The sequence below is a fragment of the Terrapene carolina genome, unplaced genomic scaffold, assembly GCF_002925995.2.
Source record: "Terrapene carolina triunguis isolate 2854851 unplaced genomic scaffold, T_m_triunguis-2.0 Scaffold174, whole genome shotgun sequence".
NCBI lineage: Eukaryota > Metazoa > Chordata > Testudines > Emydidae > Terrapene > Terrapene triunguis.
The window spans coordinates 724,314-741,305 of record NW_020664525.1 but is presented as its reverse complement, the minus strand read 5'-3'; the positions used below and the strand labels follow the sequence as shown (position 1 = coordinate 741,305).

The following is a 16,992-nucleotide window of genomic DNA, read 5'->3' as shown; positions in this document are numbered from 1 at the left end:
CCCCAAGCATGTGCTTGGGTGCCTGGTGCCTGGAGCCGGCCCTGGTTTCTTTCAATACTCTGGCATGAGGAATTTAGGGTTTTTTAGATATTGTATTTCACATTCCCAAAACCAACTAGAATACCAAAGGCACTAATACAGGATTTTAATGGAACCCAAAGCACTAGGTGTGATCAATTTTTTTTTTGTCTTCTAGGTGGGTGTGGGGGGGGGAGAAGGCTAACACTAATGTTGATCCCCAAAATCTTTCTCTCCCCCCACAGGCTGGTGGCGGCTGCTTTTGGTTTGCATGGGCGCCATGAGAAACAGAAGAAATGGCACTTTGGAAGGTTCAAAAGTTCTTTACTCCAGTATATCTCGCAGCACCGATGTGTCGTACAATGACTGTGTAAGTAACGGGCACAATGCATTTCCATGGTACGTGCGTGGGTGTAGTCTCCCTTGGAACTCTGCCACAGTGACAATTATGAATTAGTCTCATACACAAGGAGCAAGATGTATAATGGTCTTGCAGCACTTTTTCTTTAAAGAAAAATACTGTTCTATTCTATAGCCAATGGCCTCTAAAGCTACTGTAAAGCTACAGTAGGTAGGTCAGTGTCACAGAATGCTAGAACATTTTTTTGAAGGACTTTATCACAGTTCTGGACCTTCTGTGAGCAGCAATAGAATGTTGCCCTATTGTGTGGGTAGGTTTCCATTATGGACACAGTTAAATTAGAATGAATCATGATCTAATTTACCACTTGAAACTAGATGTCCAGAAATGAGAATTTAAAGCACTACCCTCCTCCTCCTCGCCGCACATCCTGGATTCCAGGGATTTTTCCTTCATGCCAATCAAGACTCATTGGCTCTGACCCTCCGCTGCCTTGCACTTTGTGGAGTTACCCGATCAGAGTAGCTGTATGTTACACCCACTTTTTGTGGGTGTAAAAAAACCTTGCAAGGCGATGGACTTTGGAGCCTGGATGCTGTGGGCGGCTGCAGATGGACTCCTAACAAGTGTGAGCTTGGGGGTATCCCATAAACTATTTTTCATACTGCCAAAATGATGAGTTATTAATGTAAAATCTTATTAGCTTTGTGCTTTGGTGAATAGTATCATCTTTGAAAGGGCACTATACTTTGAAGTAGAAGTAGCAGATCTCCCATATATTTCAGATGTCCTTTAGGTTCCTATCCCGGCAGAGACCAGGAGCATATAAAACGAAGAGAATGAACTTGTCTCATGAAATGGGCAGGCGTCTGAAACAGAACAGTGCGAATGAAATAACTTTTGAGATGGGCCCAAGCTATTTCAGTTGGCTCCAAGTCTGGATTCAGAACACCCCAAATTGAAACATGTTCAGATCCAAGGTTTTGGTTTGGCTCATAGGCAGGGGGCAGCTGCAAAATGTGACATGGGGTCTGTGTTTGGATTCTGTCCCTCCTCCTTCTCTCGTAGTCTAGGGATGTTCAGGACTGCGTGGCTTTGGTTTGGGCCCACTTTTAAATAAACACTTGAAGTTTTATACAAAGTCGATTTTCATATATATGGATCTCTTGGTTTGAAACACGTCAGACTTGAGGTCTTTCCAAGTGCTTAGCAATGTACATTTTTATTTCCAGTAGAATTTGTATCCAGACTTCTTTCCTGGTCTAGATTAAACTCCACCGTTAGCAGCAGCTGCACAAAAAGGCCCCAAACAGGCTGTGCCTTTGAGAACTCTCATATGGTTAAAGGAGAACTCCACTTTACTGAAAAGATTCAGATTGTCATAGAACTAGTCGCAAAGGGGAGTAAACTGCTGCGGCCCTGTGTGTGGGGCCATGTGCACCAAGGAAAGAAATTGTACTTCAGAGGGACGTGACTCCCCTCCTCTTGTTCCAGGTGGGGAGTAACTTTGCTAATGGTAGCAACCTACTACTTCCCTCATCCTGGCTGACGTGTGGGCGTGGGCAAGGTTCTGCCAAATCTCTGCCCACTTGCTCATGGGGTTAGTAGGAGGTATGAGTGCCTGCGCCCAAGGCCAGGGGAGGCTGTGCAGGAGCGTACAGGACAGGGTGCAATTGGTCTCCCCTTCCACGTCTGGAGCCAGCACAGTCCACGCCACGTTCTAACCCTAAACAAATAAGAGTAAATAAAAGACAAATAAAATCATTTTATGATCAGATAGGAAGCTCCCATTTTGTTAGTCCCTGGAGGCAAATTAGGTGCAAAAGAATTAACATCTCCATAGAAACAGCTGCATATCGGAGAGCTTCCAATCATCCTAAGGCAAGGTCTATTGCAGTGTTAAACACTTGGTGTGTTTAATTTAGCAGGGTTTAATTATTAAATTAGAATTGGAAATTACCTTAAAACAATCTAAATTCCACTGGGGTTTGACTCGAGAGACTTAATCTCCTACTGGGGCATGCTGGGTTCGATTAAAATAGCAAGTGGAGCTGGCATCTCTTTTGGTAGAGGCTAAGGGGAAAAAAAGGTTTGTTTGGAATGTTTTAAACACCATTTAGCAGATATGGTTAACTGTGATCCCATAACATTTCTAAAGATGTTAAACCATGTCTACACTAGGTGCTGAGTGGTGTTCAAAATTGTGGTGGAAGTGGGGGCTGCTTTGTAACTTCTTGATATTGACCTAGTTATTGGGATGTTTGCTGTATGAACATGTTGGGTTAAACCAATAGAGCTCTTACTGAATGAATAGGAAGATGAAGCCATGTTTCTAAATGTGATCCTGTGTAACCCACACACCTTCTGGGTGTGGTGCTCTGTCCCATCTAGTGGCACCGAGACCACTTAGAGAGAGATAAAATGAGTCTGCTCTACAGCCTTAGCTAAAAGCTAGTTGGCTTTTAGCTCAGGCAGTAGAGGTTCATGCACTAAACTCCAGAGGTCCCAGGTTCGATCCCGCCTGCTGATGACCGGGTCTGTCAGCGTTACATCTGGGGGTTCAACTGGAAGTCTCTGAAGCTTGGGATGTGCTTCCTCAGCTAGGGGCAGTATGTAACCCACACACCTTCTGGGTGTGGTGTTCTGTCCCATCTAGTAGCACCGAGAGCAATTAATGAGTCTGCTCTACAGCCTTAGCTAACAGTGAGATGGCTTTTAGCTCATGCAGTAGAGGCACATGCATTAAGCTCCAGAGGTTCCCGGTTTGATCCTGCCCACCGACGACTGGGGTCTGTCGGCGTTACATCTGTCCCCAGCATGTGCTTAAGGGACAATGCAAGAGCTGTTTGCTTTGATGCTCATCATGTTGTTAAAAACATCCTTTTCCTGATCTAAACAAGGCCTACTAGGACATGCTGATAGTTATTCATTTTTTTTTTGAAAGTTCCTGTTTTAATATTTCTGTTGTAGTTAAAGGATTTAGCTGTCGCCTGCCGTGCTCTTGCATTGCTGTGTCCACACAGGCCCTGACGCTACGTTGCGAACAAATGAATTGCAGTGAATCGCTGCAGTTTTCCTTTAAATGCCAGTGTAAGGCACCTGTGCTGCCTTTAAAGCGTTTGCAGTGCTGGGAGTCCCTGAGCTAAAACTTTCCCCTCTAATCTTCCCCCAAAGGATTTGGTCACCTTCATTCAAGAACATTTTAAGAAGAGAGAATGTGTCTTCTTCACAAGAGATGCCAAGTCAATGTAAGCAAATACTCTGACCGTTGCTTGTGACAGGAGCGGGAGGTAGTGCTGGTTGAGAGCAACGTAATGAAGTAACAGTCAACACCAGCGTTAGGGTTTTGGGGAGCTGCCAGGGCACTTCTTCCTTGTGCAGCTTCGTCTTCTAAGTCCCGCTTTTGCCTTCCACAATCTTTTTCTTTTCTCCCCTTCTCTGGTCATCCTCCCTGTGTTCTGGTCATGGTCCAGGGGGAGGCCTGATACAGCTCTGGGTTGGCTTAAGAGGTTGGAATGGCAGATTTTACTCCGCCCTCCAACACTCTGGCTGGGAGGAGAGATCAGGCCTCCAGTCTAGTCTACTCTGGGAAGTGAGTTTGATAAATGCACTCAAAGAGCAGGCCACACAATCCCACCTTAAAGTTGGGACTGTCATGCAAATGCGGGGGGGAGGGCACCCCGCCAGCAGGCATCTTCCTTCCCCACCAGCAGATTCCACAGCTCCCAAATGCCAGTTTTGCATACAACTAGCTGGATAGCCTAGACATGGGGACAGAAGTTCTCATGGCCAGCACAGTAGCTTCTCCTTGGTATTCCGAACTTAAACTGATGCAACAAGAATGAAAAAACAGGGATCAAGGGACAAGGCATATCCAGGGCACTAATGATTGTCTGGGTGTTGCTGAATGTCCAAATATCAAGTCCTATGGGAAATAATAAATTCAGTTGTCATGTTGTCTGGATCAGATGTAACATTATTTTACTGGCAAGCATCCCAATTGAAGTGAATGGGGTCTCGTGGGATTGATGTGAGGTGGCATATTATTTTTATTATTATTTGTATTACCATAGCACGCAGGAGCCCTTGTCATGGGCTAGGGCCCCACTGTGCTGGGTGCTGTACAAATCCAGAACAAAAGATAGTCCCTGCCTCAAAGAACTTACAGTCGAAGTCTAAAACAAGAGACAACAGATGGATACAGACAGAAAGGGGAGTACAAGAAAACGCTGAGACAGTATTGGTCAGTATGATAGGCAGTGGTCTCAGCACACCTGGGGCCTAGGTGTTCTCAAGTTTTTGTAGGTATCACAGAAATGGAGAGTTTTAAAGAGGGTTTTGAAGGTGGATAATGAGATTAGCTTTGCGGGTGTTGATGCTTGGGAGGAGCTCCCCAGGAAGGGCAGCATGGGGGAAAACATGAAGGTGCTTGTTTGAAAACTCAACAAGCGGGTGGTTAAGGCTGGTATCATGGGCCAATCAGAGATGGTGGTCAACATCTCGATATTGGATGAGAGATGAGAGAGAGGGTGGGGATGGGCCATGATGGGCCTTGCAAGTGAGGGCAAGCTACTGCTCAATGTTATAGAGAAGAGGGAGCCAGTGGAGGGATGCAAAGAGAGGGGTGATATGGTCAAAGCGACAGGCTCGGAAAATGATCTTGGCAGCAGGATTCTGAATGGATATGAATGGGGCAAGACTGCATTTGTCAAGGCCAAAGAGAAGGTGGCTGCAGTAATCGAGACACAAGCTGAAAAGGCCTCAATAAAAGAATCTTTCATCCCCAGTAGCATTCAGGGTACTCTTTACACTGTACGTTTAGAGTGAACTAAGTTACTAGAGAAATTCAACAACTCTCAGGAATTTCATAGGTTCCAAGACCAGAAGAGACCATTATGATGATCTAGTCTGGCGTCCTGTATAACACAGGCCAGAGAATTTCCCCAAAATAATTCCTAGAGCACATCTTGTAGAAAAACATCTAATCTTGATTTAGTGATAGAGACTCCACCATGACCCCTGGTAAATGTGTTCCAGTGGTCAATCACTCTCATTGTTAAAAATGTACACCTTGTTTCCAGTCTGAATTTGTCTATCTTCATCTTCCAGCCCTGCTGCATCTCACCTAATGGCAAACCAGAAATGAAGGAACTGGTTAATAATTAATACAGCAACAAAACCCAACTGTTGCATGTCTGACGACTTGCACGCTCCCCTTTGGCACAGGTGCCTCTCCTCTCACATATAAACTGTGGCATGCTTTCCCATAACCTCAGAGAAGCCCTTTGTTGGAGTTCTGTAGGGATTCAGCTTTGGGGAAGGACAGCTAGCTGGTTCTCACTAGATTCTCCCCCCACAAATCCAGGAGGAAAATATCAGACATTACTGCAGCATTTCCATTCTGTAGAGCCCACCTCCATCCCTTCCTTTTAGAAGAGAGAGGTGTGGCTAGCTACCATGTTCAATCCCAGAGAGGGTTGTGCCTGCTTGGTGAGAGAACACAACATATATTGTTGTCTTTCATCAAAGTTCCCAACTAACACATCGGCACTTTATATTCCTAGAGCATGTATGAAGCATTTTTGAATTCTGGAATAGGCAAGCTATTAATCTTCTATCCAGTTCTTTCAGAGTGTTGGAAACCCTGGGTTCATAAAGCCTTTTCCCCTTCTTTATTTCAACTTCCCTATCTGCACTGAGCTGCTCTTCTGAAGGAAGTCAGTGCTGTGTTCTGATATGTCCAGAAGGGAAAGGAATATATGACATGTTCTTGTCCATAAACGTCTCCTGAGAGAACTCCTCAGAGACCTTGCAGATAATCAGGGATGCTAACACTCTTATAAACATACGTCAACAGATGACCAGACCACTGTAGGTATCTTCTTGAGAACAGCACAAAAATGGAGGTTGGAGTCCAGCTGGGTTGCATTCCATTAGCTTCATGCTCATACAGACTCACCCTAGGGGCTACTTCCGACAGTCCAAAACAGCTGTGTTTGGATGGTGTTGGATCAAGTGTTTCTTCCAGATCTTTGGCTTATGCAGGACAACATCGAAACCTCACCGTCTTATTTGTCTGGAGCACACTTGGATTTCTTGAGTAAGAGAACTAATTAATATTCATGAACTGCAGTGTTGCTGAGAAGCACATTAGAATCCTCTCATTAAAAAGTCTTGCTGTGATATATCCTCTAAAGCAGTGGTGGGCAACCTGTGGCCCACAAGTGGCCCACCAGAGTAATCTGATTGCGGGCCGCGAGACATTTTGCTGACGTTGACTGGCTGCAGGCACGGCCCCCCGCAGCTCCCATTGGCCGGGAACAGCGAACCGCGGCCACTGGGAGCTGTGGGGGGCCGTGTCTGCGGACGGCCAATGTCAGGAAAATGTCTTGCGGCCCGCAATCAGATTACCCTGATGGGCCGCAGGTTGCCCACCACTGCTCTAAAGTGAGTTTTAGCTAAGGGTGTCACACTCATTTTCATGGTCTCGGATTACGGGTCAAGCCTAAAGACCTAGGCAATTGTTCATGTCTTCACTTTAAAGTCTGTTTGGTCTGTTGCCTTTCAGAGTCCTGCTGTACTCCACAATGATATTTGGTGGGATGCCACTATTACATCTGGCATTTACTTTTTGATTTTTCAAAGATATAATTAGCATCCGATGATCACCTGTGCCATGCTGTTTAGCATTATGAATAGATGTCACAGTCTGCAGCCCCACCATAGCAATTCACATATCTTATTTCAGAGAAAAAAGCTTTTAGCCGGTCAGTTCTACACTTATAAACAGCCCTTGTGTATCTCCTATCACCTTGGGACCAATTTCTGCATCACCCACCCCTAAATTTCAAAGCAATGTTAGTATCTTCTGTTACCATGAAATGTGCTTCATTCCTATTTCTCTCCCCCACCCCCACCACCTATGGCCATTGTTGAAAATATTTATGGACCAAAATTTTTTGATTATTTTTGACAGTGACTATTTCTAAGGATGGGTTTTTCCTCTATCCTGTAAGCAGCCCATTTTCACTCTCTGGGATTTTCACTCTCTGCAATATGGTCCAGGTAACCCAGCTCAGAACCCCCATCCTCATCCAGAGAAAGGAGAGCTTGTAGTTACCTTGGTACCTGAGCCACTGAAGCTATCTCATCTCACTAGCCTTCACTTCCAGCTCCTTTGGCTGCAAGCTGGACTCCAACTTTAGCTCCATAAACCATATTGGCTGGTACCATGGACCCATGCAGGAAGCCTGCAGTGTAACCCAATAACGCTCCCTTGTGAGGAAAGTTGGAGAGCAAGAGGCAGATACTGGGCTGTGTCCTGTCTGTAACAAAATGCTGGGCTCCTGGCTGCAGCAAAATGGCCAACTCTGTGGCAGTATTGCTGAACGCCATACATCTTAGAAAACACCAGAGTTCATAAATCCTCGAATAAAATGAATGGAGCTGGTCACACCCTTTGGAGTTACTGTTCAAAGCTTTCTGCAGACTCAGGTGGGTGCCATGTACATTGCATTGATTTACTGCATTGAATTGATAACCTTGGAAACATGAAACAGGAAATCTTCACAACCATAAGAACAAGGAAAGTTTTTCTTTTATTAAAAGCAAAGCTGAGATTCTGGAGCACAATCCTGTGGCATGATGTAAATTGGGTGGTGGTGGAACACCTGGTGCCCTGTGTAGTGGGCCTATCTCTAGAGGAGTCACAGACTGTAACTTTTATATGTTCTTTCAATCCATCTGGGTGGTGGATACCAAGACATGTTGAGATGATCCTGGGATGTCGTCACTGGGAGTCCCCAAGTCATAGGCCTCAGATAGTGAAGGGACTTAAGTTCAAGTTGGCATCATCTGACTCATGGTGGGATTTAGTTTAGAAGCAAATGTTATGGTGTTAGCACATTAAGATGGAAACCATCAGAAAGGCACTAATAAACTGAGCTTCAATCTGGCCAAAGCAGAGCAAAAAGGAGAGGGATTTAAAAATCCCTCATTGTCTCAACAAGAAACAGGTCAGAGCCCCTCTAATATGGAGCAGAGTAGGTGTTGACACATGTGTTTGATTTTGTACATACACAAGCTGAGGTCTTTCTGTAATGTTACAGAGTTAAAACACGAAATATACTTTTTGTTTGTTGGGTAGGCCCATGACCTGAATACTTGAAAATACGTGTTAGCTCTTGAGTTTTGGTTTTCTTCAGTCTTTCCCACTAGTGTAGACCTCAGCTATAGATGTTACATTTCACCTTGGGCCTTGTGCATCTTTCTGGCCAAGCACCGTAACTACTCAGTTTTGTTCAAGAATAAAACTTTAAATTCCCATTTAGAAGTATCCTATTTGTTCGAGCATAAGTTGTAACATTATAGTTGCACAATGTGCAGCCAACCTACTTGTCAAATACATGTGGAAAGGCTGCTCACCAGTCTTAGTTGTCACTATGCTATCAGTCACTGAAAGAAAAGAGTATTTGTTTTCTGGGCAAAAGATGTTAATCTGTTTCTTTTTTCTATTCACTCTTCTTGGCAGGGACAACTTGTGTAAGTGTGGGTATTCCAAAAGCCAACATATAGAGGGGACGCAGGTAAATAACACTGAGAAATGGAGTTATAGGAAACACACAAAGGAACTTCCCACTGATGCTTTTGGTGACATTCAGTTTGAAAATCTTGGGAAAAGAGGGAAGGTGAGTAACTGCTGAGCTGACACCGGGTATTTTAACTCCAGCCTATCCATAAATGGCTTCTGCCCTGTGACTTTTTGCATTAGCCTTTATAAAATAAATTCAGAATAATTAAAAAGAAGCCAAAACAATCAAAGGAGAAAAAGATGCTTAGATTTTTCGAACACGAGGAACCTAAAGTTAGGTACCTAAATAAGCAATCTGATTTTTTTCAAGCCAGTGAGAACTGCTGGGTGCTGAGCATTTTGAAAAATGGCAACTTATTTAAGGTTTAACAGAGCTGTTAAAAAAATTGACCTGTTTTAATGTTGGAAAATAGGGTTAAATGTACTTTTTGGAGAAAAAATTGTTTTTCTGAAATGATATATATATTTTGGGGAACGAACACTGGTTTTGAAATTCTTGTTTTTTTTTCCAACTGGAGAAAGTTGGGTAAACAGTCATGAATGAATTTCCCCCCACTTTACCACATTTTTAACCACTCCCACCACATGCACATATTTTCAAGTGGGTAAAAACCTTAAAAGAAACCAAAAAAATTCAAAAATCGAAATAAAAAATTTCATTTAGAAACAAAATGGTTTTGAAATGAAATTTTTTTCATTCAGTTTCAAATGCAAAAATTCTGTGGAATATTGAAAAAATGGGGATGAAAAATTTCAATTGTGATTTTTTTTCTTGCAAAGTTTCTTGCAGGGAAAATTCCCATTTCCCACACAGCTCAATATGGATTTAGGAGACTTTTGGATGGTCTTGTGCCCAGTTTTAAATGTTCAGATGGCCAAATCTGAAGATCCCGTAGCCCCTTAATAATGTTCAGGGACATTACACTATTCACGTAACTCAAATTGCGTAGCTTAGATCGACTTTTCCCTTTAGTGTAGACAAGGCCTGAGTATTCCATGGGAAGCCAGTGTAGAGCGCAGAGAACAGGGTTGTGTTTGTGGTAGGCCATGTTGCTGGGGAGACGTGCTGTTGGAGTTTCCTAAGAGCTGATGACTTCATGCACAGGTAAATCACAAGCAGAGAGAAGATCTGAATCCCATCTGCTACCTCCCAGGTGAGAGCCTTAATCACCATGCACAGAGCCATGCTCTCTCTCTCTCTCTCTCTCTCTCTCTCTCTCTCTCTGTCTCTCTCTCTCTGTGGCCCAATAAATATTTAAGAATTGATACAAGTGGAACAGCTTCAGTAGGAGAGTTTGGGAGCCACCCACCCTAGACTAGCCTACAGCCTGGTGATAAGGATGCCCACCTGACAGGGAGATGATGTGAGTTCAAGTCCCTGACCCAGAGTGGGGACTCGGACCCGGGTCTCATATCCTAGGCAAGTGCCCTAACCACTGGGCTAAAGGTTATAAGGGCAGACAGAGGGGAACACATCCTTTATCTGAAGCTGACCTTGAAAAAACTTTTTCCCCAACCAAAACTAATTGGATCAAATTCACCAATAGTTTCAGGTTGGCTGAAACTGCATTTTTTGAATAAATTTGTTTGAAAAACTTAGCCCATCTCTATTCAGGTGTCCTAGGAGTGGGGAAAATACAGGCCATAAAACAAGTCTTTAGAAAACACACACTGGGCCTGATTCTCCATTGCTTTGCACTTTGGTCATTTACTGCTGTGCAATGCGGGTGACAAATGTCACCTAATGGAACCGTTTTGACACCTGCTTTGTATTTTGTCTAGATATAAATGACTGCATGGAGGGCCAGGGAATGGGAAACCAGGCCAGGGCCGGTGCAACCCATTAGGCGACCTAGGCGGTCGCCTAGGGCACTAGCGTTTGGGGGGGCGGCATTTTCTTTGGCGGCGACCGTGGCGGCCGGATCTTCGGCCGCCCCAGTCGTTGTCGGCATTTAGGCGGAGGGAACTGGGGCAGGGGGGCGCGGGGAGGGCCGCCTGCAGCAAGTAAGGGGGGTTGGGCGGCACGCAGGGGAACCACTCCCCGCCCCAGCTCACCTCTGCTCCGCCTTCTCCCCTGAGCACGCCGCCCCGCTCTCCCTCTCTCCCTCCCAGGCTTGCGGCGCCAAACAGCTGATTGGCGCCGGCGGCGTGGGGGGGGTGGGGGGGGGGAGCTGCCACAGGGCTCGGGGAGGAGGCGGAGCAGAGGTGAGTTGGGGTAGGGAGCTGCTGCACGGCTCCCCGGGTGGTGGGGGAGCTGCCACGGGGGGGGGGTGCACGGCTCCCCGGGTGGTGGGGGAGCTGCCACGGGGGGGGCGCCTCAGGGTGGAGGGGTGGGTAGGAAGTTGCCGTGGGGGAGGCGCCTCAGGGCGGGGGGGGGGGCTGCCGCAGGGCTCAGGGAGGGGGAAGGGTGCAAGGTGGAAGTTTCGCCTAGGGCGTGAAACATCCTTGCACCGGCCCTGAACCAGGCCATCGCTTTGAGACAAAATGGAATTACTCTGTTGCTATTTATTGCTGCTAATCCTGCATTGTGTCCTCTCTTGTTGAAGTACATCCGGTTGTCCTATGACACAGACTCTGAAATGCTCTATGATCTGATGACTCAACACTGGCACCTGAAAAATCCCAACCTTGTCATCTCAGTCACAGGGGGAGCAAAAAACTTTGCTCTAAAGCCGCGGATGCGCAAGATATTCAGCAGGCTGATCTACATTGCCCAGTCCAAAGGTGAAAGGCGTATCTGGGCTGCCTTGAAGCTACTAGTTTTTATGTTTTCCTCCATTGGGCTAGCCTGGTATCTCTTGGTTTGTCAGTATAGTGGATAAATGGTGATGTTAGACACTAATATAGGGAAAGGAAAATAGATGATCAGGGAATATGCATCAAGAGACAAATCCTGGTCCCATTGAAGTCCGTGCGAGTCTTTTAATTAAATGAATGTGGGCTTAATTTGGGGAAAAACAAGGCATATATCTTGGGGCAAGTCTATCTTTTTTGATGCCACTTTGAGTGTCCCCATGCCTTTTACAATCATTTATGTAATTAATACCTGTGAATTCAGTTGTAGCCATTGGCACATAGAGTTAGGATAGTAGAAAAAGCTAATTGTAATAATTTGTATTAAAAAAAACCTAGGCTACGTTCACACCTAGTGTAACCCCTTTTTGAAGTCAGAAGAGTTCAAGCAAGTGAAGAACTTGGTTCAGTGAGTGCCATTGTGATTTAGCTGAAGTGAGAGGTGAATATTTCAGTCAGCTGGTATATTAGCCTTCCACCAAATAAAGCTGGTGGAGAAGAAGAAGCTGTGACTAGTCAGCAGAGAGGCAGAGCTTTCTATTAGTGGTTGCCTGTTTAGTCCACTTCACTTCAGACAAGTATGGCCTAATGACTTGGGAACTGGGTGGAGAGCCATTCTTGGCTTTGACAAGGATGTCCTTTGTAGCTTTGGGTAAGTCTCAACATCTCTTCTTCCTGTATCATATGGGAATTAACATCTCTCCTGTGATCGAGTGAGGATGAATTAGTTGGCTTAGTGTCTTGAGGGTAACCAACCCCGAGGGCCAAAATCCCCACTGCCTTGCCCTTTTGTGTTGTCACTTGCATCAGTGCGCAGTACTGCCACATCAGCGTCTTGCACCCACGTAACACAGGCCTTCGTGACTACAGTGGAGAATTGGGAATGACGCATGCACATATCTATAAAGACAAGAACTTTTTGTGCACAGTGGCAGGTCTGTGGCTAAATTTCATTTGGTACCTGCCATCTGCAGGGGCCTGGATTTTCACAGGAGGCACTCACTATGGACTGATGAAATATATTGGAGAGGTGGTGAGAGACAACACCATCAGTAGGAGCTCAGAGGAGAACGTGGTGGCTATCGGCATAGCAGCCTGGGGCATGATTTCCAACCGGGATAGTCTGATCAGAAGCAGCGATACTGAGGTGAGGAAAATGTAGTGCTGTCAATGGGGTCATGGGAAGCCAGTGAAAACCCTACAAAACTGAGTTATATTCTGACCAAACGCAGTCTACTCTCCGTAAATGCCTCACTGCTCTCCATCCACACCACTATCTGCATGGAGCCTGATGCCTTTGGCCTGTGACTGATTTGGATGTGAGGTCCTATTAGAAACTCTTCCTGCTACAGAACTTGTGCTGCACTGTTGTAAAATAGCCAGTGCCTATTAAAGATAATAGTTAAACAACAAATGAGATATATTGTACTCACAAATTGAGCATTGGATTTTGGAAAAGATGTGCCACTTAGACTCAGTCAGGTGGATTCACTAAAAGAGAAGGGGGCAATATAGTCTCTCTTGTCCAGCTGAGCTGCACTTCTGCACAGGAACAAAGTAGGGTCAAAGGTGTCTGTATGCACCTTTGTGTTGTCCCATTTCTGGCTCTGGCCTTGTGCCTGGGTAAGCTAGGCTGCTCTAACTCATTCGTCTGCTAGTGATCCTAAGAGGTTATTCCAGCAGCCACTAGTTGCTGTGGCATAAGAATATAAGGTTGTGGCAGCAAAAGGGAGGGCTTGTTATGCACACTAGAGGCTGGGGGAATGCAAAGAGGCACTCAGTAGTTCTTGGGTTGAACTGGGGCATCTGCCAGAAATTTCTGTAATGCAACAGTATTATTGTATATGTTGGTAAAAGGCAGAAATTTCAACTGAAGAGGAGGAGGAACAAAGCAGCATGTCTTATCCTACGTTCACTCTGCTGGATTTCATAGAGTACATCAGCAAAACAGTGGACAAAGGAGACAATAGATTGTTTGGGTTTTTTTTTGAAAACCCATTGACAAAAACCCTCACTAAGTAGCATTAAGGAAACAAAGCCTTGGGGTGAGGGGTAAAGGTTGGTCATACATTAGAAAGTGGTTAAAACGGAGGAGAAATGAATTGTTAATTTTCAACATGGCCTAGCAGGATTCAAAAATCACTAGACATCTATACGTGTAATGAGAACATCCACAGTTCCGTTATATAAAATAAAACTACAGGAGGTGTAAACCCTCACTCTCCTGGGCACAAGCCCACCACATGGGGGAAGGGAAGAATGTCCTCTGTGGACAAGTTATTCCATAACTGAGTTATGAGTGCTCTTGCAACTTTCTCTGAAGCAGCTGGTGCTGGCCTTGGGCTAGATGGACCTTTGCTCTGAACTGGTCTGGAAATTCTTATGCTGCTAAAGTCTGGAAAATAATAGAACAATAGTCATGCCCCTCCCACCGACCTGCTGTGTCCCCATTTCAAGTACTGCATGAACCATGCCCTTCCGAACTCAATGGAAACTCTTTGCTGATGTTTCTAGGGGTACTATTCAGCCCACTACATAATGGATGACCTTAAGAGGGACCCATTGTATTGCCTGGACAATAACCACACCCACCTATTGCTGGTCGATAACGGCACCCATGGATATCCAGCAATAGAGGCTAAGCTACGGACACAGTTAGAAAAATACATTTCGGAACGCGTTATCCCAGGTTGGTGCAGTTCTCTAACTTCAGATCATTCTGCTTAGGTGCTACAGGGCTAGATGCTACGGAACATACTGTGGGAGGAAACAAGCTTTCTCATGTTGCCATGCAATGGATGAGCGTTTTGCTCATATGCCTAATAACAAAGAAGGCTTCTGACGGTATACTGTCAATGTGACCCATGGTGATTTGTGCGTATTTCAAGGAGAACATGCATTCTATGCATCTGATGAAGTGGGCTGTAGCCCACAAAAGCTTATGCTCAAATAAATTTGTTAGTCTCTAAGGTGCCACAAGTACTCCTGTTCTCTATGCTTCCCATAGGTACAGATAAGTAGAGCTTACATACTCATGCAATAATCTATCTGAGGTTCACCACAGAGTACAATTTACTGGGTAAGGTGAGTTTCAAGTACTATATGGGATAAACATTCCTTTCAGTTGAGGAATCAAAACAATTTCACTTGCTGTGTCAGAGGAGATCACCTGATGGGCCCAGGTTGCTTTCCATCCTTATACTCTGTTTGTTGGGAATTCATGCCTTTTGATACATGCTGGTGTGTTGGGGGAAGGGTTGCCTGAGGAATCTGGATTTGCCATTGGGTCACACCTCTGGACTCAACTGGCTGTATATTTTAGGCCGACTGTTGCTTCTTGTTTATTATGATGTTTATGGTCTTTATTGTGTGGTGCTTTGCACAGCACATGGCATGGTGGGAACCTGACTAGGGCTCCTAGCCACTATGTTAATATAAATAATAATAACCAATGCTGATTATTAGCCACTACATGAATCATTCTGAAATAAATAAAATCAGTATTATACATTAGTGGTAAGTATATATTCACTGAGGCAATAAAACTGCACAAACTCATCACGCGACTTTAATTTCAATAAATATGCGTTATCAACTAGTGTTTAACATATGAAACTCCTATTACATTAAACCCTTTAGATGTAATTGTAGGTGCTATATTTTGATTTTCTAATGATTAAATTTACATCCATGTTAATGGTCCATCAGCCTAACTTCTCGATTAACTTATTCCTTTAATAATTACTAACGTATAAATCTACTTGTTATGATCCTGTGTGTGTGTGCGTGTATATATTTTTGTGTATAGATAATACAAACACAGGATCCGTAGCAGGTAGATTTAGAAAAGAATCTCAGACTTTGGCATAGGCCTAAACAGTCTGACACTCCCAACTTCCAGTCGGGATTGTAATCTGAGCTAACATACGAATGTTTCAGGTAACCCTCACTCTATACCAGAGTAATTCAAAACCTTGAACTCAAGCAGTCCCAAACTTGTGCGTGTGAAAACTGTAGATCTAAATGTACAGCTCAACCCCTACCTATTGTTATAGCACAGATTGTGCCTCTGTGCATAGCCCTAACCAAGGAGTGATCTGACCTGACTCATGAGTAGTGTTGGGCCTCTGAAGTACAAGTCCTCCTCTGCTCCTGTTGGGTGCTAGGCAATATACCGCTGCAGTCTTTTATAAGGCACAGCATGTTCCCCATCTCACACTGCCATGGCTCCACCCCTTCCTGTCCACCCCCATCTCTTCCTGCTGACATGCTCATGGGGGACATTTTGGACACTTAACTCCTGCTCTTTCCCCACTCCACATGGCTGGGGCTGCGTTCCAGATGAGCCAAATGCATCTGTGCAGAAGCTGGCTTTGAACTGTCCTCCCACCTACTCCTGCTGTGCAGGTCCATTAGTCCCAGCCACAACCTAGTAGGGGGATCCACTCCCCTACATCACGAGAATGCAGGATCAGGGCTCTGGCAGAAGGACTATTTCTCTTTAAAGTTATCGCACTGGAATTAAATCTTTCTGAATGTTGGGATGTGATAAAATTGCAAGAGTTGGCACAATGATTGGTGTTTTTTCTTGAAGCTCTAACTCCTGGAGTCATGTGATTATGGTAGAATCTCTTTCTTTTGTTTTAAATTTACAGCCCTGATGCTTGCAAGGAGAAACTTGAAGACCTGAATACTAAAGGGTCAGAAATCAGCATGCAAATAACACTGCCCCCCCTCCACCCAAGTCATGTCATGTATTTTTTTTTTTTTTAAGCACTGTACATTGGCAATACTAAGTACTTAAGACTTTAGCCTTGCTTTGTTACTTCTGGGAAGACTGCATCTCGGTGTTGATATCTGACACTAGATTAGGCAAAATGGGTTAGTGAGAATAACTAAAGGTCATGTAACAATGGAGTAGATGACTTTAAAAATAGTTTGGTTAAATCAGCTGAAAGTCAGGAATATGAGTATTTGTGTGTAAAATATTATCAAAGCCAAATCCAATAAACCAGTGTATAAGTGGTTATTGTGAAGTATAAAAATCGTTCAAATACATTGACACTGCAAAGTGAGACCCTCTCCCTTTTTTTGGGGGGTATATTTCAGATTCTAATTATGGTGGGAAGATTCCGATTGTGTGTTTCACCCAAGGAGGAGGGAAAGAAACTCTGAAGGTAAGTCTGAAAATAAGTCAGAAAAATTAAGTGTCCTGTGGTGTCTTGTCACA

At 44.5% G+C, this 16,992-nt stretch overlaps 1 protein-coding gene across 1 annotated transcript in view; it reads left to right on the top strand.

Annotated features, from left to right (window-relative positions):
* Positions 1–298: 298 nt before the first annotated feature.
* Positions 299–16,992, top strand: part of LOC113406978 (transient receptor potential cation channel subfamily M member 8-like) — a 78,957-nt gene continuing 62,263 nt past the window's right edge. Inside the window, exons 1-7 of the mRNA XM_026653977.1 lie at positions 299–388; positions 3,554–3,627; positions 8,910–9,066; positions 11,516–11,693; positions 12,737–12,909; positions 14,277–14,451; positions 16,872–16,939. Coding sequence (XP_026509762.1) covers positions 299–388; positions 3,554–3,627; positions 8,910–9,066; positions 11,516–11,693; positions 12,737–12,909; positions 14,277–14,451; positions 16,872–16,939 — 915 coding nt within the window. The remainder of the gene's footprint in view (positions 389–3,553; positions 3,628–8,909; positions 9,067–11,515; positions 11,694–12,736; positions 12,910–14,276; positions 14,452–16,871; positions 16,940–16,992) is intronic.